Here is a 26,815-nt window from a genome sequence, read left to right as displayed (position 1 = left end):
GTGTCATTTGACAGCCGGGCATTCTCGAGCATCTGAGTGATAAAGTATCCCGTAAGCAAGAGGGCTTATTATGGGATACCTTATAGCCAGCTGACTTATCTAGCTGTCGGAGTGGGACATCGCCTGGCTGCTTGTGAAAGGACAGGCTTGTGTAGCCTGTAGTAGTTCAATCAATAGATCAAGAGATGTTATATTTTGATTATGTTCCTTTTAATACAAAGTCCATTTTAAACTAAACTAAAACTACCATTTTCTCTCACTCTCTCTCTCTCTCTCTCGCTCTCTCTCTCTCTCTGTCTGTCTCTCATCTCTGACTCCCTCTGCCTGTCTACATCTCTCTCTCTTCTCTCTCTCTCTCTCTCTCTCTCTCTTTCGCTCTCTCTCTCCACCTGTGCTAGCCTGCTGTGGGCCGGCCGTGGGTCGGTCAACTCCATCTTCTCCCTGTCACTCAGCCACCAGCCTCATCCATCTCACTTAACCACCCATCCCCATTCTGGCCAAGCCTGAATTAAGAGCGATTCCTTTCAAACCTTTCAATTTCCCCCCCCACCCTCGCGACCTTCAAGACCCCTCCCCCATTGTAGCCGGACACGCCCCCCCCCCCCCCTCCCCCTCTCATCAGGACCACCTGACCTGAGACGACCTGGGAGGCCACAGTTCACCCTTCCCTCTCACACAGCCTACCAGCCATCATCGAAACCATCCATTTGCCACCATTTTCTTTCTCATTATTTTCCTGTATTAATTAACCAGCTTTTCATCATCCCGGGTTCCCGTCTTGCCGTTTTCCGTACATGACCTATATTTTAAATCTCTGCTTTGATACAAAGAGTAATTGAAGCTAAATAATTATAACAGTGCAGATTGCAGTGGGGGAGAGCATTTGGCGACATGCTGGCTGCGATTGAGTCTCTTTGAAGATCTGGATTATGCTGAACCAATGAGGATTAGGGCTGGCATGGGGGAGATTATTATTAATGCACGTTGGCATTATAAATATATATCGAGGGATGGTCATACTGGAAAAGGTACTAACATTGAACAGAGATGTAAGCACTTTACAAATTAATATCTGAATTTGTCATTTATTTACATTTTTAAGTAGGTCTTAATTTCTTTATTCAAGAAAACCAGATGTCATAAATAAATCGGGATTAAAATGTATTTTGTTATAAAATACATTCATGATGAGGTGAAATTAACTTGTTTTTTTCATATTTTATAGTATTGATCCTTGACAATGTCAAAGTCAAAATTACAAAACGGATGGAGAGAAACAAGATCACACACTATGCGATATAGTGGAACAAATGTCGACTTCAGCTCAGTGAACTGGTCGGTTTGGCATTTATCAACATTTGGAAATATAGGTCAACCCCCCTGCTGGAGGAACTGGGAACTGTCCAATGAACACAGAGGTCAGCTCCATCCTGGCTCACGGCTATTCTAGAGTATTACATTCATGTAAATAAAACCCGGGATTGTTATTGTTATTATAATGTGCACTATATATGGAAACCATTCCTGAAACGACGGCTCTGCTCTGCTATCATAACAGCAGTGAAGCCATGATAAGCATCTCCTCGGTTTGATCTGTGACCATCAGATAAAGGCCTATAGACACATGTGACTAAAGATTGATTATTCTGCTCTGAAAGGCTGGATGGTTACGAAAGAAAACTAATATTTCTGCACAATCAACAAAGACAGGTTGGGATTTGACTACCATTAAATCAACATCATGATTTCTTATCGCTGATAGAAAGCGACACCACAAGTCCAGAACAATATTAGTGAAGGCAGAAGACGACCAAAACATATGTTATGAATCTGAATACCTTTATATAACAAATATAACAAAGATACTAATATAGGCTTCCTTTTTAAATTTCAAACTGGATACGGTTAGCCGGTTTTTACCCTGTCTTTGTTTCTGTAGCCCAAACAAGGGCCTAACACTTTGATCTGGTAATGAGCCACACATAATTGCAGTTAGGCGTGACTGCTTTCCAGAAATCATGTTGAGAGGCGTTCCTTGTGGGTAATTAAAACTCAAATGGATAGCTCCCACGTGACGCAGTGTGTGCAATACATCCAGCAATTAAAAATGTGTGCTGCACGCTGAGAGCTGCGGCAGCGTGAGTTCTGGTCTAATCTCCAGATGAATCCGTCTGATTGATGGGTTTCTGGACGGGGACACAGTCATGTTCACATCTGGGTGCAACCGTTCAGTGTGAATATGCAGATAGCAAAGACAGCGTTGCAAAAAGGAGCGCATGTCTGTGCATTAATGTTGTTTTTTCCGTGCCTGCATTCCATTCCGCCGTTTGCCGCATTCAGATACACGGTATACATAATGTAGTGTTTGTTGATTGAACGTGGATTTGACAGCTTGTAAACATGACGCTCGCTCCATCCGTTGTATCAGAGCCAGGTTTAATAAATTAAATCCGTCATGCAAATGTTATGTACAAAATCATCACAGTAGAAAACATTAATCACAGAAAACGCTGTTTTAACACAAGAAATAGTCAGGCAAATGTAACAAAGCACACATTGATCTTTTTCCCAGGTTTGAAAGGAAAGGCTTGAAAAGGTTATTTAAGTAAAAACCGCGTTGTAAACAAACACATTTTTTAGAGTAAAAAAAGCACAATTAAAAGACCCCCCTTTGCCCAGAAAAAAAGCAGCTTTTCATATCCAGCCAATTAGTGTTTCACAGAAATAACTGCATAATAAGGAGCTAGGATTATGGACCGTAACTACAACAACACCAAAAATAACCCAAATCTAACTGACAATATCTACCAATATAAACACATGCTGGGCAACGACTACAAACTGTTAAAAATAGAAAAAGGACTGCGCACCATGCATGCTGGCCCATCCGCCACCTAAAAATCCCCCGACAAAAATGGGGAGACACACGTAGATACAAACAAGGTGGGGTGCCCCACCTGCACCCCCAAAACACCAGAGAAACAAAAACAAAGTGTTAGGATCAGCACTCGGCTGTCACGAAAAACAAAAACGTATTAAATAACCGTACCGCGAAGTCTTTACAGAAGAAGAATGAAGACGATGAGAATCACCATGCTGAAAACCAAAAAAACAAGCGTGGGTCTTCCTGATGTTCGCTCCGCTCAGAAGAGCACGTCCTCCTTCTTGATGAGCAGCTCCACCACCTGCCTCTGGTAGCGGATGTCGTTGAGGGCCTTCAGGGCGTCCATGTCCGGCGCCTGCATCAGGGTCGGCCCGAAGATGATGGCCAGGTTCTCGGCATTCATCAGGTTGTGCTCTTCGTGGAGCGCCACCCTGTGGAAGGTACGGGTTACAGCCCACTTTAGTGTCACAGTAGAGACAGATAGATGGATACTTTATTTATCCCCTCTGGGAAATTCAGGTATCCAGTAGCTCACAAAGTCAGTCCACAGACAACATCAAAATGGACAAACAGTAAAAGTTAATCCAATAAGTAAATCAAAATTGAGCAATATTGCACGCAATTGAAATTGCATATAAAAAAGAGGTAGATATAAATAACTAAATATTACGCAATTGCACATTGTCCAGTGTGTGCGGGTTCGGGTTGGGGGGGGGGAGAGAGAGGGACAGAGAGAGAGAGCGAGAGAGTCATGATAGGCTACAACCCTCGCCTGAGGTGTTGTGTAGTCTGACGGCTGTGTAACAGCGCTGAGGCCATGTGTGTGTGTGTGTGTGTGGGTCAGGGTTTGGCGTACCGTTTTAAGTGGACCATGAGGTACTGCAGCGTCTCGCTGTGTGACGGGGCCAGCAGGGCGATGGCCTCTCGAAGCGCCTCCAGCCTCTTCTCCGGTTCATCGATCTCTGACACGAAGAAGGGAGCGGTATCGCCGTTAGAACAAAAGCCACCGCGGACCCGAAGAGTCGACTAACTCTATTTTATAAAGGGAACTAGAGTGGAACGCTGCAGATGAAGACTGCTAAACACAACGCTCTTCTGCACTGATGCTGCCCTGGCTTTTCATTTTACATCACCACCGCAGAACCTCATCTCCTGGTACATGACCAGACCAGATAGAGATCTGGCTTTGTATAGTATTATAGTACAGTACAGCACAGTATAGTATAGTATTATAGTACAACACAGTATAGTAAAGTATATTATTATAGTATAGAATTATGGTACAGCACAGTATAGTACTGAATCTATTAGTATCTTAAGGTATAGTATCGTACAGTATAGCACAGTAGTACATTCTAACACAGCACAGTAGCAGCATCTAAAAATAGCCTAGGTGTTCTGTTTAAACACCCATACGTCGTGTTTGGGAGGCTGCGTGATTACTGGTGGCTGTGGAGCAGGCGGGGGGGGGGGGGGGGGGGATAGTTACAGACCACTTCCTCCCAGGAGCAGCCTGACCTATCACCTTCCAGCGAGCCTCCACTCCCCCCTCCTCCCGCGAACGATTACCATGAGTTACCAGCGGCTGACGCAGCAGCACGTGTTCACCCACGTCTCTCTGCTAATTGTCGGCTACGGTGTTGTGGTTACGTAAGGTGGGGCTGACGGATGGGCAGACGTCACACCGGAGAACGCCGTACTTACTGGCAGCCTCGATGAAGCGGGGGTAAGCGTCGTAGGAGATGATGGGGATGGGCAGGTCCCTGAGGTACAGCTTCAGAGCGCCCGTGATGATGTTGATGTCTTCGTAGGCGTCCACCGAGATGTCTGTCTTCTCCCCGTCTGTTGAGAGGAATTAGATGAAACAAAGGAGTAGAGAGAAAGAGAGGAAAGATGAGCTTTGCAGAGAAACCGCCTACGTCAGCACCGCCACGCAGGAATAAAGAGATTGCGCTTCTGCCCGCGAGGAGGAGGAGGAGGAGGAGGAGGAGAAAATAACTCAGAGCCCCCTCTCAGCTCTCTCTGAATATAAAGTGGCTGCTATCACTCGCTCGGCCGGCTTTATTCTGGCTCTCCCACAGACACGCGCGGCGGCGCTACGAGAGCTGGCCTACTTGCTCTGGAGGATGGAACATCACAGGGCTCTGAGCTGGAATGACTGACTCTGTCACGCTTCATCTTCCCCCCACACAGACGCTCGCACTCTGGAATTGGCTTTTTATTTTTCCGCCCGATTTCCAAAAGGTTTGCCTTGAAATGGCTAAAAGTCTAACCAACCAAGCCGGTGTGGGGGTGAAAGCCTATTTCCGGTGGCTCTCCGAGGCCGTAGGGGTGCTGATATGGTGCTGTGTTTAATGAAATTAGAAAATGTTCTTCTGCTTTGTGGAGCACTCTCTCCCCACTCTGCTCTGTCCCGAGTCTGCCCCAGAGAGGAGCCCACTGCTGGGCCTAGGGCTCCCAGATGGATGCTAATCCTCCACAAATATGGCACTTTCTGCCTAATCCCAGATTTTACCTTCCCCCTTATGGCTCTTATGTAAGCACGCCACCGCACGCCACTGGCGGCGGTCGCGTCAAGTATGCTATCCCACACTTATGGGTGGAATGGCAGCGCGGGTGTCACATAGACAAGGACCCAGACAAATAAGTCTATAATATAAATAGCATGTCCCCGTGGATACCTTTGTCAGACGTCATCTTGAAATAATCAATAATACGAATCGCATGTCATCGTGGATACCTCTGTCAAACTCCATCTTGAAATAATCCATAATATAAATCGCATGTCGCCGTGGATACCTTTGTCAAACGCCATCTTGACCTCCTCCACAGACTCGCTGAAGCCTGATATTCTGTACAGGCCCTCGGACTTCAGACCTGGGGAGGGCAGAGCACATTGAGGGGGCGTGAGCAGCGATATCACATTAAGACACTCCATCATGTTGACAATCAGGGAAACGCCCTTGAAAAGCTTTTGAATATGCAGCAGGAAATGAGTGGCGAGACACAATATTGCGGAGGAGAACAATATGGACAAAATCATTTTCCACACCACTGGGCTAAGTAATAAAGACATAAATCAAAAGTGGAATTAGTCGTGTGTTGGAGGGCAGACAATGAGAATGCCATGAGCCTCCTGCATAGCTGAGTGATTCCACTGAACAGGAAACGGGAGAGTCCATTTCTAATTACGTGTGTACAATTACCGACACCATCGCCAGACCCTTCAACCATAACGCTGTGAAATCATAACAACAAGTCAGTTACGAGAACGAGTCCTTCAAATTGATTCATACATCAATAACACATATTTTTAATTGAAAAGAAAGTAAACAAAGGAGTGAATGGAAGGATGGGCGCGAAGCACACAGGGAGGGGCCGAGTGGACATTTCAAATACTAGAAACCCTTCGGACGGCAGTTGGGCGGCCATTTTGTGAACCAACTGACCTCGGGACTCGATCTCCCGTATGCACATGTCCACCACCATGGGCCGCGTCGTGTTGTGGGCCTTCACCAGCGTGGTGAGGTCGCAGCTGTACACCTTGCGCACGTGCTTCAGGTTGGGCTTGCAGTCGTTTGGCACCGCGGCGGAGCATTGTTTGTGCACGTTTATCCCGCAGTCTGTGGAAACAGAGAGAGGATGAGCGGTTTATTGGTGCAATAATCAGAGACAGAAGGATAGAGCGGAACACACACACACACACACACACACACACAGAAAAAGTAAATCTTGTTTGTTCAGATAACAGCTCTGAATTTATTCATGCTTATTAAACGAAGCGATTATTAAATTAATTTAATTATATTCCTATTTAGCCCTGTTTGAATGTATAATTGTGCTTGCTAAGGGCTAAATCCTTTGCCTCAATGTGTGCTCTCAGAATGTCAGTGGAACTCAGGGGAACTGTCCAATAGCGGCGCAGGAAATTGCGGTTGGTCAGCGGCCAGGCGTGTCATTGAAGTCACCTTGAGCACCGGAATAGAATACAGATCTGGGAACAGTCACCTTCACAGCGGCTTGTGTGTCTTTAGCAACCAAGCACAACAAAGGGGCCAGCGAACAGGGAGAGGAAATTACATTTCAGGGGTTCTGTGCCGCTGGTGTGTTCTGGTTCCAGCTGGTACAAAATGAGACCGTGTGGAGAACAGCCCAATGAAAAAAATATAAAGGAAGGAAAATACATAACTAGACAAATTAACAATTCAGTAAATAATAATGAAAAAATATATATTATTCATGGTCTGTCTTAACGTCATTGGATTCCTGATTTAATGATGATGTCCACTAAGCAAAAGTAGGGGCATTGATTTCAATTGTGTGTGTGACTGTGTGCGTGTGCTCGCGTGTGTGTTTGTGTGTGTGTTTGTGTGTGAGAGTACATGTGTGTGTGTGCGTGCACATGTGTTGGCTCCAGTGGAGGAAGCCCGGAGCCGGCTGTTCCGGGCAGGTTTCACCTTGTCCAGAACCTTGTCCACAAGCCTGCAGCCCACAGAGAGCTGCTGCAGAGCTCTCTCTCACTCTCTCTCTCTCTCTCTTAGAGGGAAGCTCTTATAGGGAATTAGCAACACACTAAAAACAATGTGGCCTGGAGGAGGGAGAGTTAGCTTCCTTCTCCTCCAGATCCCCGCTCACACACACACACACACACACACACACACACACACACACACACACAGCATTGGAAGCGGAGATGAAGGCGCTGCGGGCTACACCAGACCTAGTTTGCAACACTAAAAGAAATGGGCCAGCTCTTCAGTCAGTGGCTTCTTTTGAGCCTCCTCCAAGCCCTGATGGGGGATTTATTTCCCCCTCTTCTCTCAACAAAGCGCCCCTTGAATTAAATACATCACATCCAATTTTTTTTCTTCTATTTTTGTAAACAAAATAGCAAAAAGAGCAGATATGTTTTTTGTTCTGTTATCGCCAAATATATTTCGGATTAGAGGGGACCCCCAGAGAAATACATGCCGCCTGCATTTATATGCATTGGCTGTGAAATGTAATTACTTTAAGGGATGATTCTCTTAAGGATATGAGACAGGCGAGGTAATGGAGTGGGGGGGGGGGGGGGAGGCCCATGTCATCAGACCCCAGACCTGTTAGTTGGGGAATTGGCCCAATGTTCACATTGACGGCCCAGGGTCCCAGGTGGGAGGGTGGGGGGGGGCGAGGTGGGAGGGGCAGGACCCAAGGGAGACACACACACGCACACACAAACACACACTGTCAAACACACACACACACACACACACACACACACACACACACACACACACACACACACACACACACAGGGGCCAGGAGACAAGAGCAGGCTACTTTACTGCATGGTCAGCTCTGTCTCTGTTACCATGGCGAGGGCTGCTGGTGTGTTTATGGGATGGACTGGGAAGGAAGCCCTTGTTTTTGGAGGAGATGTTTGGACAATGTGATGAAAAAGCGTTGCAGGCTAGGTCGGTGGCGGTTCGCTACCGATCCAATCCACACTCAACCACTATGACAGAAAGATCTGGAGACGCGCCAACAGCCAGGGATTGGACGAGGCGTTGAGTTATGTTTCTGTCCGCTCAGAGCGAGACAGATGAGCTGAGGCTGATGAATCTGAATGCGCATGGAAGTGGAGTTCCTTCCCGTTGGCTCAGAGCTGCTCCTCATTAAGCAGACATGCCATCTTTGTTTTCCTTCAGATGCGTTTTGTGGCTGGGGGGGAGGGGGGCCGTAACTCTGATGAGAAAATGTGGCACAACAATCACCGACAGTGGCAGAGCGCTTGCTTTTTGGCGCCCGGCCAGAAGCAGTTCTCCCCCCCAAACAGAGAGACACCAAGCGACAACAAGAGGGACCCGGGCAGTGGGAGAGGACTTTAGGAATGCTAATGTCTGCTGCTCTGCCCCAGATTCTGGTCGCCATGGTGGAGTACGAAGGAATGGCGAAGAAAGAGCCAACAAGGCCACTTTAAACACAGATGTGGCTCTCTTTCTGCTTTTGTCTGCTTTCTATAACCAGCGCATCAATTATTAATGTCCCAGCTCCCACACATACGTGTGGCCCATTTAGTTCCATCAATAAAACATTCAATATTTTCACCCGATGGTTTGGAAATGAATCTTGGAAGCAGAGATTCACTCCCAATACTGTGTGTTTGTGCAATAATAGGGGGCTAAACATAGATATAATTTAAGGAATACAGTATGTGTGTTAAAAATGATAATCAAAATATATATAATAAAATTAACTAAATAAAAAATATATATTTACACAATATGCAACCAGAATTAAATCCCAATCATAACTAGTAGGGAAACCAAGGCCTGAACTCTGGAGAGATAGATTGAGTTGAATATATTAAACTGAAAACCAGTTTTACCGTTTCATTTCAATGGTACATAAAGCTAGTAGGACAAGCTAGCTAGCCAACAATAGCTTGTTCAGTTTATTAATGGCTCTCTTCCCATTTGTGTAATTTCACAAATATTCCCAAACGGGAACATTGTTAGAAAGGATTAGAACCGCAGACTGCAACAATACAGGCTCTGATATGGACTTACAACAAACCCAATCAATTAGCCGAGAGATCGTTTACGAATAATTCTCCGTTAATTAATTTTACTTCACACAATTTCATGTTCAGATAGAAAGATGTATATATTTCATCTTCATTTTGATCAAGCTGACCTTATTCATTAGCACATAATTAATCCTTTTATGCAACAGCTTTTTCCGTTTGCACTAAATCTCTAATCGATTGCTCAACCAAAAACCCAATCAGATTATAATAACCGTATTAACGCACGGGTGTTGTGCTTTCATTACATCACATGATCGCAGAACGACTCTGAGCCACTGAGGCCCCGTTTCACTCGATTACGCAACCCTGAGTGACCCTTCCAGTGGTGTCAAACTAGTGGTGGGATCACAGGTCAGACTCAGTTAAACGCCTTAGCTCCTATTCAGCCAATATACCGAGCAATACATAAAATATGATGGTTGAACTCAATTCCTCCACGGAAGACAGAGACTATTGCAATATGAGCCCAGAGTTAATTCTGTTATATATACGAGGGCCGGGAGAGACACAATCATGCCTGCGGTTTCATTTAGCTGTTGTTTTATTGAACTGGGGGAGGAGGGGCAAACCATCTTTGCCTGCAATCTCTTTTTCTTGTTTTTATGATTGGATGGCTTTGTACGTTGTATAAACATGCATTTTATGAATGTATGTCTGTTAAATTGTCATCATGTCTGTCTCGCTATGGCTCGTTGTGATAAAGGAGATTTTTGTGGAAAAAAAATCGGACAATAAAGTGATATCTTCTCTAACACCTTGTGTTGTGAAGACCAAAACGTACCTGCACATTTGACACCCTGGGCCACGAGTCCCCACATGAAGTTGGCACAGTGTTCACACCAGTGTGGCCCCCGAAACGTATGGACCTGGAGCACAGAACACAGCGGGTTAGTGTTATTTATACACACAGACTTGTTAAATACTCAATCCTGATAGGTCAATGACGTTCCAAGGGTGGGCATTGTTTTTAAATAACGGGATTGTGGTTTATTCTTTACACAATTGAGAGAGAGAAGAGAGAGATAAGAGAAAGCGCGAGAGAGAGAGAGAGAGAGAGAGAGAGAGAGAGAGAGAGAGAGAGAGAGAGAGGTAGAGAGCGTGCAAGAGTAAGAGAGTGCAAGAGATAGAGAGACAGAGCGAGTAAGAGAAAGAGTGCGAGAGAAAGAGAGTGCAAGAAAGAGAGAGAGAGAGATACAGATTGAAACAGACAGAGAGAGACAGAGTGAGAGAGAAAGCAGATAACAGATATACAGAATATCCCAGGCCGGCTAGATAAGGAAAGCATGATAATAGTCTTGAGTGGGGCAGATTAAGCAGACGACCCTCTGTGTTTGTAAGGATTACCGTTTCAACAGCCACTCAAAATATTAATGATGGTTTACATGGTTAAGCACCCACGATGGAAATAGGCTACGGGGTGATGGAAGGAGAGAGCTGTCGTACTCAAATATGCAATGGAATGAACAACATCGCCAGGTAACAACAACCCAGCCAATCAGGAAGGCCCTAACCAGGCAGGGGAATGGGAATGAGCCAATCCCAATTAGGTGCTTCCCCACATTTGGATAACAAGTAGGCAAGAGGAAGAGGAAGACTAGGGAAACATTCAAATTAAAGATGGAAGATATAGGCCTGCACATGAACTGGTTTGACTACTCAGTCATGTTTTTGTTTGGAAGAAAGAATCACAAGGAAAATCAGGGAGCCAATTTTTCCATTTTTCCTTCTTTTAGGTTAAAATTTGATGTACCACAGAAGTTATATTAACTGTACTTTATGATTTTTTGTGTTCATTGGTAATAAGTAAACCAATAAGAGGCAGGAAATAAGCCAAAAGGAATTCTAACAGTAGCTAGGTCAGATTTCACACTCGACCGGGATGTTACATCATAACATGTCAACAAAACACCAAAGCCCCATGTTGCTTTGTTTCATTCAGTTGTGATCATAACACTCACACCACACGGTAGCTCTCAGGACACCCAAGCTCTCTGAGCAGCATTAGCCTCTTACACAGAGAAAACAACCCATCCTGAAAGGTTTGACGTCATCTGGAAGTCATTAGGTTTGCTGTACAGTGGTACAGTAGCGAGCATCATCTAATAACGATCATTATATCATTATTATACGACCCCGCACGGAAACAGGAAGGAACTGGTGTGCATTAGCGGTGGAACCAAGCCTTTAACAGTTAATGCTTGTGTCCCTTGGTGTTGCTCTATCAGATATCGACAACAGCAGAGTGGAGTGTGAGGGCTGGCCCGACACAAACAGCCCGACAGAGATACAAACACTCACACCGCAATGTGTTCCCCATCCGTCGCCCTAATCCGTCCATCTGCCCCTCTCCACAAACAACACACCCTACCGCCGCACACTTTTACTCTGATAGGAAGCCACTCTGGACAGACCAACACAACAGCTCCTGTTGTTGATCCTCTCACCCACTCACTCACAAACTCCCAACTCCCTCACACACCGAGAGCTGCCAGAGCAGCAGGACACCAAAACAAAACAAGTCAGCCACATCTCCGCCACATCAACTGTCTCAATCAAGTCTCAAAGCCGGAGACGGTTGGACCGTTTAGAGGAATCCCAGTCTTACCTTGAAGTTGTGCACCTTGTCGTACTTGGGGCCGGCGGCGTTCTCTTTCAGTGTGGCTCTGCGGACCAGCGAGGTGAGCTGGGAGTAGGCAAACAGCTTGAGGGGCTGCCAGAGAGCGGCCGGCGGTTTCTGGGGCCCCATCCTCATTCCCAGCGCCGCTGCCAAAATCTCCTCTTGGTTGGCCTCACGCTTGCCCTTCTGCACCAGGGACTTGTCCCCTTTGTGGCCCTCGTAGGCCTCCCTAGACGGCATGCCGGTCGCCGTGGGCGAGTCGAAACACCAGAGGGAAGGGGACGGGAGAGAAGTGTCCGCCGGTGGGAAGTGAGCGGGCCTGGGAGCGGGGGTCTCTTAGAGGGTCTCTTAGAGCGGGTGGGCACCGAGCGCTACTCTCTTCACATCTTCTCCGGGTAAACAAGACATCGGTGTCACACACACACACACACACACACACACACACACACACAAACACACTACACACACAAACAGCCCAGGTTTCAAACCGCAAACATAATCCTCACACCATGAAACGATGGCTCCAGAAGCAAGGCGGTGAAGAAATTTCAGTAAAATCCTGTGACAGCAGATTAAGTGTTCCTCTGCTCAGAGCAGCGCCGGCTCCTATGAAGAGGAGGAGGAGGAGGAGGACTGTGGTGATGATGATGATGATGATGATGATGATGACGATGACGAGAGGCTGAGGGAGATAGGCATCAGCGCCGGGTGCTCATGTGCTCCCCGGGAGCGCGTTGTCTACAGAAGAGTGGAGGCTGAGTTGTGGCTCCGAGCCTATCTGTGCTGTGCAGCTCTGAGATGCTCTCTGGACGGGGGAGACACACTGCACTGTGTCTGATGCTGCCAGAGCGAGGGGGGAGGAGAGGGGAGGCAGAGGAGGAGGGGGGAGGAGCAGGGAGGAGGCGGGCCTGGTAGTATTCAGCAGCGGATTAAACCGGATCACCTCAGCCAATCACAGCGCTGCCTCACACGCTTTTAGAGTTCCCCAGCAGCAGCAGCCACCACCCCCCCACCGCCTGCCTCCATACAGCCAGTCCTCCCAGTCTTTCCAGTTAGGCCAATGCCTGCCTGCCTGCTCAGAGCTGAACTGCGAGTGGGTTGATAATGAGCAATGAATGAGTCATGCGTTGAGAGTGGGCTGCTGCCGTCCACACAGCGCACGACAACAACAAGTGACCGTTGGAGGAGAGAGAGAGAGAGAGAGAGAGGGGGAGAGAGAGAGGGGGGAAGGAGAGAGAGAAAGGGAGAGGGAGAGAGAGAGAGAGAGAGGGAGAGGGAAAGAGAGATAGAGGGGAGAGAGGGAAAGACGGAGAGGGAGAGAAAGGAGGTGATTTTTTAAATCAAGTTGCCACAGTAACGGCTTGTGTTGCTGAAGTACTGAAGAAAGAAAGTAATAAACGAGGCGGAAGCCGCAGAGCACCACTTATACTGGAGCGTGGTGCTGATCCCCCTCAGAGTTCAACTCTCAATACGTGATGAAAAACACTTGAGTTAAATCTCACAACACAAAGGGGAATCACCGCTCTACACAGCTCCATACCTGCTCCTGTTTTATCGATAAGCAAATATCTGTCACACAAAATCGACCCCCAAAAATATCTTCCAAGCAAACAAACTGTAAAATAAAATAAAATGAGCTGACATTGTACATTGACATTTCTACCATTTCTACCATGCAATTCCTTTTGTCTAATCGTCATTATCATTTAAAGACAGCACATGCCAGTGCCTCTCAGCAGCTGATAGTCATAATAATATAATACACTTCTTCATTTCCAAGCGGCTCAAGTCTTTCTGTGTGTGTGTGGGTTTGTGTGTGCGTTCCTGCCTGCATGTGTCCTGCGTGTGTGTGTGTGTGTGTGTGTGTGTATGTGTGTGTGTGTGTGTGTGTGTGAAGGTTTTCCTGCACTGCGGGCTTCTAATTATGTAAGTGAAGAGGATATGCAAATGAGGGCACCAAATATAACCTTCCCCAATTCAGCCCCCCTTCACACTCACAGACGGACGTTCACACACTGAAGAGCAGATTAGCGGAGGTCAGCCGCCTGTTAAACAGATATTACCCAGAGCTTCACCAATCAATACATACGGCTGGGGCTATTGACAGCTATTGCCCCGGCCCCCCACGGAGAGAGGCAAATCAAAATAAATCCAAAAGAAAAGAGGAAGTGGGCGCAGTGGAGGTGAACAAAACAAGCGCTATGAAGATCAGACGTTGCTTCTTCGGATGAAAGCTACTGTGGCTCAATGGGAAAGCTACCTCACCTACACCAGTACCACCCCCCAGGCCACCCCATGATCAGCCCCATCCCCTCCCCCACAACCACCACCCCCACCACACCCATGCCTCCCTCTCCATAGCAGGCGAAACCCAAGTGGTGTGTGTGTGTGTGTGTGTGTGTGTCAGATAAAAGAAACACAACTTGAAAAGGGATCTCTCATGCCGGGCCACTTCAAACACCAGCCCAAAACGTGGGCATTTTAGGAAGCTTTGCCGCGTAATTGCGTTGCCCGCTGCTAAGTGTAGGAAAAGCGTTTGACTCCCAGGATGTGGCTTGGCTTTGAACACGCCTCTAATTGACACTGATTGATTTCCGTACCTTTCTGAGACGCGTCCCAAGCGGGTGCTTCGAGGAGGAGTGGAGGAGAGCGCGGCGTGGCGCTCCTCCAGCCGTCTCGCTCTACAAAGACGTCCGTCTGTGCGCGGCCTGAGACGTGTGAAATCCTCTGAACCATGGGAGCTGTGTGTGTGTGTGTGTGTGTGTGTGTGTGTGTGTTGTAGTGTTGTAGTGTTCTGTGGTTCTAGTGCCAGGGTTCCAGCTCCATTAGGAACAATGAGTTTAAACGACAAAGTGTGTTTGTTGTTTATTTATTATGCTATGGATGTTCTTAATATTGGTGTACAGAATGTGAATGTATTCATGAAGCGTTTTAATGCAAGATATATTGTTGTTTCTCTGACAAATGTACTTGCTGTGATTCGCTTTGGATAAAAGCGCCTGCTAAATTACCTAAATATAAAATGTAAACGATGCTATTAAAATTGCGAAAATCCGCTGAACATTCAAAGCAACACCAAATAGAATACATTCATATTCACAGAAGAACATGAAAATGGGACGAGGCAATGAGGACGATGTACAGAATCCAGGAGACATCACAGAGACAGAGAATAGACTGTCAAATGGGGTCGCATCCTGCCTACTCGATACCGTTTGTTCCATTGTCTACCCACAGAAACAGGGCTAGCTAGCGGAGCCATTAGCCATTAGCCACACTACGAGGTAATGGCTCCGGTTTGTACTGGGTCAGAGTGGTCGTTATGTAAGAAAATGTTCTTTTAATGTTTTGCTGACCCAGCATCCACATAACAGGCCATTAAGGAAACAGCAGACATTCACTCTCATGAACTCTGATGATTTACTGCACTGCACAAGACAAAGCAGGGTTTGAAAGAAGGAGAGAAGGACAGAAAAACAGATGAGAATATAGAGAGGGCTTTGTGTACCCAGATATCGAGAGAAGTTCAGAGAGCACAGAAATAACTCTCTCCCTCTTCCTCGAACCGAAGTAAGGATTAGACGTTACGCAACATTATATAACCTAGAATACATAACTGCGATCGCAGGAAGCAAAACCAGAGCATTATAGTCCTGGGACTGGGAGTCCTGGATCCAGGCCACCTTCCAGTACAAACAGCCCCCCACTGTGGCACCCAGCGTTTGAATCCTGTCCTGAATGACCAATCCTGAGAGCGGATGGGCTGAGTTCTCCATCTCAGTTCAGCCATTGAAGTCGGCACACAAATAGGCGACAACATCCGAGGAATTAGCACCCGAAAATACACCTCTGGGTCTGAAAAACAGAAGGATTCAGGTGATAGAAAAACACCAGAGCGGTAAGGCAGGGACACTATCTCCAGGCAAACCCCCCCCCTTCTTCATACAAAAACAATAAGCACCCCACCAAAAAAAATAACCAGGTTAAAATCACTGGCAGTGTTGCAGGCGGCGCCTAGCTTCCCCCACGCAAACGACACCATATTTTACCAGGACAAACAGATTAGGGGCGGTGGCGGGCCTGTCTATGGCCTGACAGTGATGTATGGCGTGACTGCTATCGCGCTCTGCCATCCAACTGCAAGGTCGCCACGCACCACACACACACACACACTGATTAGAATGCATAGGAACGGGGGATGGCTAATACATGGTGTGTTTTCTATTCCACATAAGAGGAATAGAGAGCAGAACCATGGTTACTGCACGCTACTGTAAGCAGACCGCAGCCGTAGTCTTTAACGGTGTGTTATCTTTAGCCGTCATCACGAGAAACGAACCACAGAGTCACACTGCCTTGGGTTTAGTGGAAGGTCAGAAAACAAATGGGAAACACCATTGATCGAGTAAATGAGGTGGAGAAGGAAAGCACCGCCACAGCAAATGGAAGGGAAATATATATGCGCAGAAAATGACAACGCTGCAGAGGCTGGCTAATACCCTGTGAATGAATTAAAGGAGGAAATTGAAATAGTTCTGATGAAAATATCAGTAACAAACATTATTATTATAAAAAAAAGAAATATATACGTATATATATGGGATTAAATCCCCTGTTGGAATCATATTCAATCAAAAGACTATTGGACTGATTTAAGGTTTGATGTATTAGTGCGGATCAGTAGTGGGGAGGAAGCTTCAGCACAGTTCTCCTCACGTAGAGTAACGTCCTGGTATTATGTAAAGACACCCACAGAACACTCTTTGATCAATCGAGTTCTGAAACTTCACATTTACATAACACACCTTTGCATGTTGTGTTCCCTCCGCCTGTGTGGCACTCAACAAAAGTTTGGTGTGACTCACTCCTCCTGCGTGTGAACAGTCGGAGCGCGTGGGCTGGGATTCATGACGTCTGAACATCATGACGAGGTTCCCTGTCTGTCCGTCGCTCTTTTCTCCCGCTCTTATGCAACCGCGGCGCTCCGCACTCCTCCGCACCGCAGCCCGGAGAGGAGCCACTCACGCTCCCAGCCAGAGGCCTTTCATAACCAATAATTATCACGTTGCACACACACGCCCCAACTCTCCCACAAACACACACACACACACTGCAGAAGCAAACACAAACCTACACATGCAGAAGCACACAAACACAAACACACACACACACACACACACACACATCAGAAGCAAACACAAACCTACACGTGATCAAACACACACACACCAATACATTTACATATCCATCCACACACGCAAACACACACACAAACACAGCATAAGCGCAAAGAAACACCCACACACCCACACACACACACACACATCAGAAGCAAACACAAACCTACACTTGGACAAACACACACACGCGCACCAATACATTTACATATCCATGCACACACTTGTACACCCCCACACACACACACATCAGAAGCAAACACAAACCTAGACTTGGACAAACACACACACGTACACCAATACATTTACATATCCATGCACACACTCGTACACCCACACACACACACACACACTGCATAAGCACACACAAACCTACGCATGCAGAAGCACACACAAACACACACACGTGCACCGACATACATTAACATATCCATGCACACACTGCAGAAGCACACACAAACACATTCACCCACACACATTTACATATGCACACATGCACACACACACACACACACACACACACACACACACACTGCATAAGCAAACACAAACCTACACATGCAGAAGCTCACACAAAACAGAAAGACACACACACACACACACATTAAATCAATACTAAAGTATTTGCAAGCTGGTAAGTCATACATCAATGCGCATTATACATCGTATTGCTAGGCTGTGTTACCGCATTAAAAAAAGAACGAGTGCAGTTTTGTTGTGTAGACTCACATCAAAAATTAGTCATAAGAAAACAAGGCGTGAATAGCAGACAAACCGTTGGAGACACAGTATAGTTGGCTGATCAGCAGACCTCCCAATGAGTCCGACAGTTAGGAGGAACCAGGAGTCCCACAGGGTTGTGTTTCAGCCTTCATGCCACGATGACCGGTGATCAGATAGGAAACCACAAGCTATTTCTTCAGGTCTGCAGATTCACAGGACAGGAAAGACTGAATATCAGCTGTATTGAACTGTGTTGTATAAGTCTATATGTCGATACAAACCAAACCTTATATACAACCACTAACATTGCTGCTACTTCATAACTGTATACACATGGTTCAATACTGTATACCCACTGTTCATTGCAGTATACACACGGTTCATTACTGTATACATACGGTTCAATACTGTATGGTTCATTCCTGTAAACATACAGCTCATTAATGTATACACACGGTTCATTACTGTATACATACACTTCATTACTGTATGGTTCATTACTGTAAACATATTGTTCATTACTGTACGGTTCATTACTGTAAACATCAGTTCATTACTGTATACATACAGTTCATTACTGTATGGTTCATTACTGTAAACATATGGTTGATGACTGTACGGTTAATTCTGTAAACATAGTTAATTACTGTAAACATACGGTTCATTACTGTATACGTACGGTTCATTACTGTATGGTTCATAACTGTATACATACGGTTCATAACTGTACACATACAGTTCATAACTGTATACCTATGGTCCATTACTCTATACAGTCCATTACTGTAAACATATGGTTCATAACTGTATACATACGGATCATAACTGTATACCTACGGTCCATTACTCTATACATACAGTCCATTACTGTAAACATATGGTTCATAACTGTATACATACGGATCATAACTGTATACCTACGGTCCATTACTCTATACATATGGTCCATTACTGTAAACATATGGTCCATAGATGTATACAAACGGTTCATTACTGTATACATACGGTCCATTACTGCGTACATATGTTGCATTACTGTATACATATGGTTCATAACTGTATACATACGGTTCATAACTGTATACAAACGGTTCATAGCTGTATACATACAGTCCATTACTGTATACATACTGCCAGGCGGTCCTGCTGCTGTCGCCAGAGCGTCTGGGCTTAATGCATTTTGGAATGCATACATTTCCGTCCAATCAGAGCAGCTGCTCTGGGTTATTTGGCTTGGGGCTGTTGTCCAATCAGCAGGCACCAGGCCATGAATATCAAATCATTGTGATTTGGAAATAAGAGAACGGCTGGTGGACATCTGGCCCAGCAGAGTCCATGGATCATGTTGTCTCAGGCAGCGGCTGGTTAGCATATCAAAGGCCCCACATGAAAAATGAGGGCAAAAATGGGAAATGGAAAGAATGGATAGAAAAAAAATAAAAACGTTGGTTTGCCCTGTCCAAATGTGAGGTTGAGATTGAATTATTAAGATAAAAGGTTATGGTAAGATACGGTTTTCTGTTCGTTATACACAGAAGCAATTAGCACGCTTTGTTCAAGAAAGTAAGTCATGTAACAGCGTTACAATGAGCTTGTTGTTGCTCAACACACGCACATGCATGCAGAGACACACACACACACACACACCTCCCCGACACACAGACCTCCCGACACCACCACCTCCGCTCCAACTCTCTCCAACACTGTTGAATTAGTTTTGTGAATGGACCAGTACAGGCAGGCCTGCTGGGGAAGCAGTAGGTTCGGTACCGCCGGCCTGGGCCAGCAGCACTGCTCTTGATTACAAGACTCAAAGTGCAATCTCACTTTGGCCTGTTAAACAAAGACAATCTCTCTCTTTTGTGTCCAAACAGCTCCTCCTCCTCTTCCTGCTCTTCATCTGGCTGGGAGGTCTGTCTCCAGAAGACCATCCCTCCACCAAAGTTGAAGAGAGCTAGTGGTGCTGTGTGTTTTCCGCCTGTGTTTGCGTCTGCCGGATGAATAATAACTCAGTCCTGATAAGACCCTGGGAAGCGGAGGCTTCAAAGCCCTCTCTCTGTGGTCTGGCTTAATAACGGCCAGGCCGGTACAGGTTCCTAATGGATGCCGTGCAGAGACGGCGTATATACACTGAGAGCCTCAAGGAGGGGGGAAGGAATGTGAAGCTTTTATTTTTCTGTGATGTTTTTTTTATAGAGATCAGGTCATAACAACATGGTTCACTTCCTGGTGCCGCCAACTGTAGTGTTTTCTGATACACCGGGCAGTGAAAAACAACATCAATGAGTTGTATTATTAATGGGGGTTTATTTGTAGATTGGGCTGGGAGTGCGAGCGGACAGGAAGCCATAAAGCTGAAGCCGTTCCTCTGTGGCTGTCCGCCGCCTCTCAGGGCGATATGGACGGAGGAGCCGCCTTAATGGAGTCGGAGATCGGAATCTAATTCACTGCAGGAAGCTATGATTTGATTGAGTGCTGACACACACACACACACACACACACACACACACGCATTCAACCACACACAAATACAGACGTATATACGCACACACAGAGGCAGGCAGTAATGTATTTGAGCACACACAGGCAAACACATAAACACACAAAACCTCACACACACAGGCAGACTCAGACATCCACACACCCACACACAAACACACAGAAGCAGGCACGAAAGTATGCACACACACATACACAGGCAGACCCAGACACACGCGCACACACAGACACACACGCGCTACACACACTAATTCAGAGTTAAATGAAAAATGCAGACATACATCTGTAAACACCCCAAATGGGAGAACGAAATGTAACTAGACTTCAAACAATACAGCCCATCTTTCTGGGCTCCTCAGAAAGATGGGCTCCTCCTCTACAGCTGTGTGGACTGAACAGATTGTCCATTGAAAAGAGGAATATTGGAATTCTGTTACCAAAATAAAAGAACCAGCTGTCAAATCAGACATATGATGGCCTGACAGAAAACCTCACTATTTGACATGTCTTGTAAGGCGGGGAAAGATCAAATGTCGATAGAGCCACCCTAATCCCCCATTATTGCTACTCTGAGCAGGTGGGGAAGCGGAAGGATTTGAGTCGCGGTGAACAAGGCGAGGATGTTTGAACAGAGATATAAATGTAATAAAACTATGACAACACCAACATGGGTGCTGACCAATCAATAGCGACCAGGGCTTATAGCCATATCACCTGGTGACAGGTTGTTCTTTACACAAGGATGCAAACTGTGAAAGCTAATGGAAAAATAGATTGAAATGCCCACTGAGACAATAAAGGTAAAAAATCTGCTATGGCTGAAATCTATCTTCCTTTGACTCAATAAAGAGAGAACGGAAATGAGGAAATATTGTTAATAACTATTATTTTGGAATGTCTTAGAGTGTTTCGTGGAGGGTCCATGTTCAAACTTACATGTTACAGCACATGTTGTAGAATGTACATTTCCCACTTAATCTTAGCCTGCATTCACATGCACGGTGAAAACCGAAGAACAACAAATTCAAAACAAACAAAGTGACAGTGAGGACTGGAGGGACCCCCCCCCCCCCCCCCCCCCCCCCGAACCAGTATAATTTGCCATCACTTCCTATAATGGAGGAATATTAAAAGAGCGATTAGCGTTGTCTTTGTTTGTCCTGATTAAATTAAAGTGCTGGGGTGAAAGCAGCCAGCTGCAGGTTCTGCTAATCAGAGCCACCAATCAGCACGCAGCAGCAGCCACTGCCGCCGCTACTGGGGTGTGAGGTGGGCGGGGGGGATTCAATATCAGTGCAAACCTCATGGACATTATTTCAGGACCCAGGAAGCACAAAGCCCACGTTTGGAGACCGAATCTTACAATTTAGAGGTTATTTTTAGAGGAAATCTATTTTATAATAGTTTAACCTAACAATTGTTAGTGCTTGCACTTGCACGTGCATGTTCTATGAACATACTTACTGTTCCGAGAGCGATATATTGTTTCTCTTTCTTTTGACAAATGTACTTATTGTAAGTCGCTTTTGAAAAAAGCTGCTAAATGCCCTAAATGTAAATGTAATAATGTTTTTTTTGGAGCACAATTAAAGGGTCATTGAAGAATACGATTACAATAATGAAATGTTAGTAGCTTGGAAGAAGGCATGAGGCATGTATACTATAATTATCACAGATCAGATCCACCCCTATATAGGTTAATGTGTTTAAGGGTAGGTATACTGTAGCTACAGGTATATGATGAAGGGAGATGACAATCGGTTTATGCGTTACCCTCAAGGGCACTAAGTGCATCCAAGTGCATCTGATACGTTTACTTAAAGAAAAACATGCACTCATTTCACTCGATGAAGTCATCCAATGGCCTCCAGGAGCCGTCGCTGTCGTCATGACGATACAAAGTGCTGTCTCCCCTCCGCAGCGATGGGGGTGGTGGAGGCGGAGGTGGAAGGGGGGAGGTGGTGGTGGTGGTGGAGGTGGAAGGGGGGAGCTGGTGGTGGTGGAGGTGAGCCTGCAACAGAGAGGCGTTCCTTCATCAGACATCGGGCGTGCCACCGACCACAGAGGAAGGCATGCTGATGTTTTCTTTACTGCCCACCCACTCTCGCTCTATGTACACAGTCCTGAGAGATAGATTAGTTTTCTCTCTGCTGGAGCGTGTTGCCTTTGAGAATGTCTTCCAACATGTTGTTTGGATATGGGAAGAGCGTCTGTATCGTAATCGTTCTCAGCGGTCTCAGACTAGATGTTGCCTTTTGTCTGCAAGTGGTTTTTAATACAAAGGCAGTTAAAATACTTTTTTTTTTACAGAACAGCCACATCAGAGATTGTTGTTTCTCAAGTCATTGACCACGTTCAAATATAAATATGAACACGAAACATGAACGATCATATTGGAAACATTAAAGACCGGGTAAACCAAATTCAGTATTTTTCTTCTTATCATATTAATTAGGCCTTAAATGTGTCCCTCAAAACATGTAAAAAATATTTTTCCCATTCATCATTTCCTTGAGGAGCTAGGCCTCAGAGAATGTTCTGTGTGCAGGTTTAAAATGGGCGGGTCTACATCGAGGACCGCGTTACGTAAAGCGGTCTTACTCACATAAACCCGCCCCCTGCTGCCCTCTAGGTATAAATACATTAACCGCGCACTAGCATTCTGTGGTTTCACCCGTCTATGGTTTTACCGCTCACGAGTCTGGTTTGAATTGTCAGTTTGCAGTTGGCTCTCCGGTGATGGGCGTGGTTTCCTGGCCTGCAGCGCACACGCCCCCACCGTCCTGAGCCAGGGATTACTGCTCATTTTTCATCAACTTTGAAGCATAATTTTATATACTTCGCGATTTTTTTAGTCCTTCAAATTTTGCAGGGTGGTTAATAATATATTTTCCTGTGGTATTATAAACTCAAAACCCATAATTATTTTTGGTTTACCCGGTCTTTAAGACAGAAATGTAACCAGCATTTTATTTTATATTTTGTTTGCATCACCCGACGTTGTCATTAGAGGAACAGTCTGGGTAACTTTAATGACGGAAATAATAAAGCAAAACCAGCATCGAAGAAGAAGAATTATTAACAGCCCGAGTCATTTGATTACATTTGTTATAGCGCCATTCCAGCGGCCCGCTGCACGGCGGGAGGAGGAACACGGGGTGGGGGGGGGGGGTTACGTCTTCACGTCGGCCCGTCACACCGAATTTACGGCCGCCCCATTCGACCCCCATAATATATTTTAAGAGCAGAAGATGCAGAAGACAGACTTTAATGCTGGCAGTAAAAGGGCGAGCGGCGGTCCCTGGTGCCGCCCCGCCGAACCCGGGAGTCACGGTCCGCCTCGCTTCTGAGGAGCGCACAACTCATTAACCGAGCCGCTGCTCTTAAACATTTAACGGTTAAATCGCGGGTTTGTGGCCTTTTCCTCTAATCCCATTAACGCCAGGCAAGCTTAATTCTGGCTTAATTGTGAAAGAAATTGAACGCGGGAGCTTTCCTCTATCAACGCCTCTGCAGCTTTTGTTCCAACACACATCTGGACTTTTTTTCCCCCCGGTTCACGCCTGGCCGGAGTTACTTTAAATCCTGGCGTTAAGATTTATGGAAATCCCATTAAAATGTGACTGACTTGAGTCAACGTAGCAGAAAATATAAGGAAAATAATGAAAGTTACAGATGTGGATGTAGCCGTAAAAATTAAAAGTATGAACATTATAACACAGTAAAAATAAAATGTCGGACACGAGAATAGGCTACAGATGCTGTCGGAATATGCCATATTTTACGACGCAAGCTCTAACGACATCCGTTCCGAATATCATAAAGCCAAAGAAATATACAATATATTTCTCTAATATGAGAACATTCATAGGACGAATCTAAAACAACCATCAACAGTTCATCTCAGAAACAAATGAGAGTGGGGGTGCAGGAGAAAGGGGGGGGGGGGGGGTACAGGAGAAAGAGGGGGTGCTTTAGAAATAGGGGGGCCAGGCGGAAGAGGGGGTGCAGAAGAAAGTGGGGGTACAGAGGAAAGAGAGTGGGCAGGAGAAAGAGGGGGTGCGGGAGAAAAGGGGGGGTGCATTAGAAAGAGGGGGTGCAGGAGAAAGAGGGGGTACAGGGGAAAGAGGGGGAGCAGGAGGAAGACGGGGTGCAGGAGAAAGTGGGGGTGCATTAGACAGAGATGGTGTAGTATGAAAAGAGGGTGCATTAGAAAGTGGGGGTGCAGGAGAAAGAGAAGCAGGAGAAAGAGGGGGAGCAGGAGAAAGAGGGGGTGCAGGAGAAAGAGGGGATTCAGGGGAGACAGCCACTTGAGGCGTCAGTGAGGTGAGACTGAGCGGGTTAGGCCACTCTATCTCCGCCCCCCAGGCGAGCCTCTTTAACGGCATACGTTTAGAGGTAATGGAGCCCACCGCGCTCGGAAAGTCAATCACTGTGCTGATGGTGATGATGAAAATATCTACGATAAATCCCCCGCCTAAAACGGACAAACACTCGTGGATCGGGAGAGTGATGCCCATCTATCTGTCCGTAATGCAGAGGAGGGCATTGCGTTTAACCTTGGATAGGTGCTCAGAGTGTCTTTGCTGGATAATGAGGGAACAAATGAGGCTCAGGCTGCTGCTGCAGATGCTTACTTTGCACATCACCGCCGTGGCTGCAGACCCCTCCCCCACCACGCGCTACAATGGCCCAGCACTCTGGATGAATATTGAGCAGGAATGTTGGAGGTTTCCTACATAATAGGGGCTTCTACTGGAGAATCTGACACACGCACAATACAATGGCGGTGTGTTTTATGATGTGAAACTAGCCTGAAATGGCTGTGTGGAATCACACAGCAACCACACAAAACAACACAACAACACACAGCCTTACACACACACGACAAGCTGCAACCGCACACAACACACAGCATCACACACACAACATGCAGCACACAGCATCACATATACAACGACAAGCTGCAACCACACAACACAAAGCATCACACAACACACAAAACAACACACGGCATCACACACACAACACATAACAAGCTGCCACCAAACACAACACAAAGCATCACAACAACACAGTATCACACACAGCAAACTGCAACTGCATGCAACAAATCATCACAGCAAGACAGCTACACACAGGAACTACACACAGCATGCTCATAAAACGTGATGGAGATATGGCTTATGTTACAAATTAGAAGCCCCAGGCAATACTTAGAGCCTTTTTTCAATTTCAAAATGTAACCTTGACAACCACTTATAAACAACGACTACTAAAAGATGTTTTAAGAAAAAAATTAAGACATGTCCATGAATTACACAAAAAAAAGATACCCGACACGACAGCACAGAAAGAGACAGAGAAAGAGAAAGAAAGAGAAGAAAAAGAGAGACAGAGAAATAGACAGGAGAGAAAGAAAGAGAAAGAGAAGAAAGAGATAGAGACGGAGAAAGAGAAGGAGAAAGGGAAAGACGGAGAAAGAGAAGAAAGAGAAAGAGAAAGAGAAAAGAAAGAAACAGAAACAGAAAGAGTAAGAGACAGAGACAGAGAAAGAGAAAAAGAGACATAATGAGAGAATGAGAAAGTGAGAGTGAGAGAAAGAGAAATAGACAGAAAAAGATTAAAAACAATCCCAGGAGCGGGTTCAATAAAAGCGCGAGGTACAATATGGCGCGCCGTGAGACGGCGGACAGGATAATGAAGAAGCTAATGAGGGGAATCAGCGGCGGCGCTGAGACGATAAATCAACACCACTGTGCCGCCGTGATGGAGGAGCAATCAGAAACAGGGGAGAGCAGGGGACCGCAGAGGGGCCGCGGCTGGGGGGTGGAGGGTCCGGGTGGCGTTAAGACAGGGGATGGAGGAAGTGGACGGAGTGGTTGGGGGGAGGGAGGACATGAGGTAGGGGGTGGTCCTGAGTGGAGGGTGGGGTTGGGTGTATAGTGTAAGAGTGGATGGAGGACGCGAGGCAGATGCTGGGTGGAAGGTTGGGTTGGTGTATGTGAGTGTGTAGGGAGGATACGAGGTAGGGGTGAGGTTGGTGTATAGTGTGAGGGGTGGAGGAAGGTTTGGGGTAGGGGGTGGTGGGTGTGATTGGTGCAATGTAAGGGGGATAGAAAGGATGTGAGGTAGGCGGTGATGCTGGCGGGAAGGTGGGGTCGGTGTATAGTCTGAGGGTGGAGGGAGGATGTCAGGTGGTGGAAATGGGTGGGAGGGCTGGGCAGTGTGTTGGAGCAGCCAGTTTTAATGCTTTGCCCAATGTCAAGAGCAGATGCTTTATGGGAAGGACGAAGCCCCATTAAATACAGAGGAATATAAAGTGGAAGAGCGTTTAATAGAAA

At 46.1% G+C, this 26,815-nt stretch overlaps 1 protein-coding gene across 1 annotated transcript; it reads right to left on the bottom strand.

Moving 5' to 3' along the window:
• Positions 1 to 3,143: 3,143 nt before the first annotated feature.
• Positions 3,144 to 12,312, bottom strand: chn1 (chimerin 1; the record flags this gene model as incomplete). Its single annotated transcript, XM_084478092.1, has 7 exons — positions 3,144 to 3,315; positions 3,741 to 3,846; positions 4,589 to 4,726; positions 5,684 to 5,761; positions 6,334 to 6,507; positions 10,237 to 10,321; positions 12,061 to 12,312. The coding sequence occupies 7 exons, from the start codon at positions 12,310 to 12,312 to the stop codon at positions 3,144 to 3,146; spliced, it is 1,005 nt and encodes a 334-aa protein (XP_084334218.1).
• Positions 12,313 to 26,815: the final 14,503 nt, after the last annotated feature.

Source organism: Micromesistius poutassou (assembly GCF_964030765.1).
Source record: "Micromesistius poutassou genome assembly, chromosome: 14".
NCBI lineage: Eukaryota > Metazoa > Chordata > Actinopteri > Gadiformes > Gadidae > Micromesistius > Micromesistius poutassou.
This window is presented reverse-complemented; position numbering and strand designations above follow the sequence as displayed.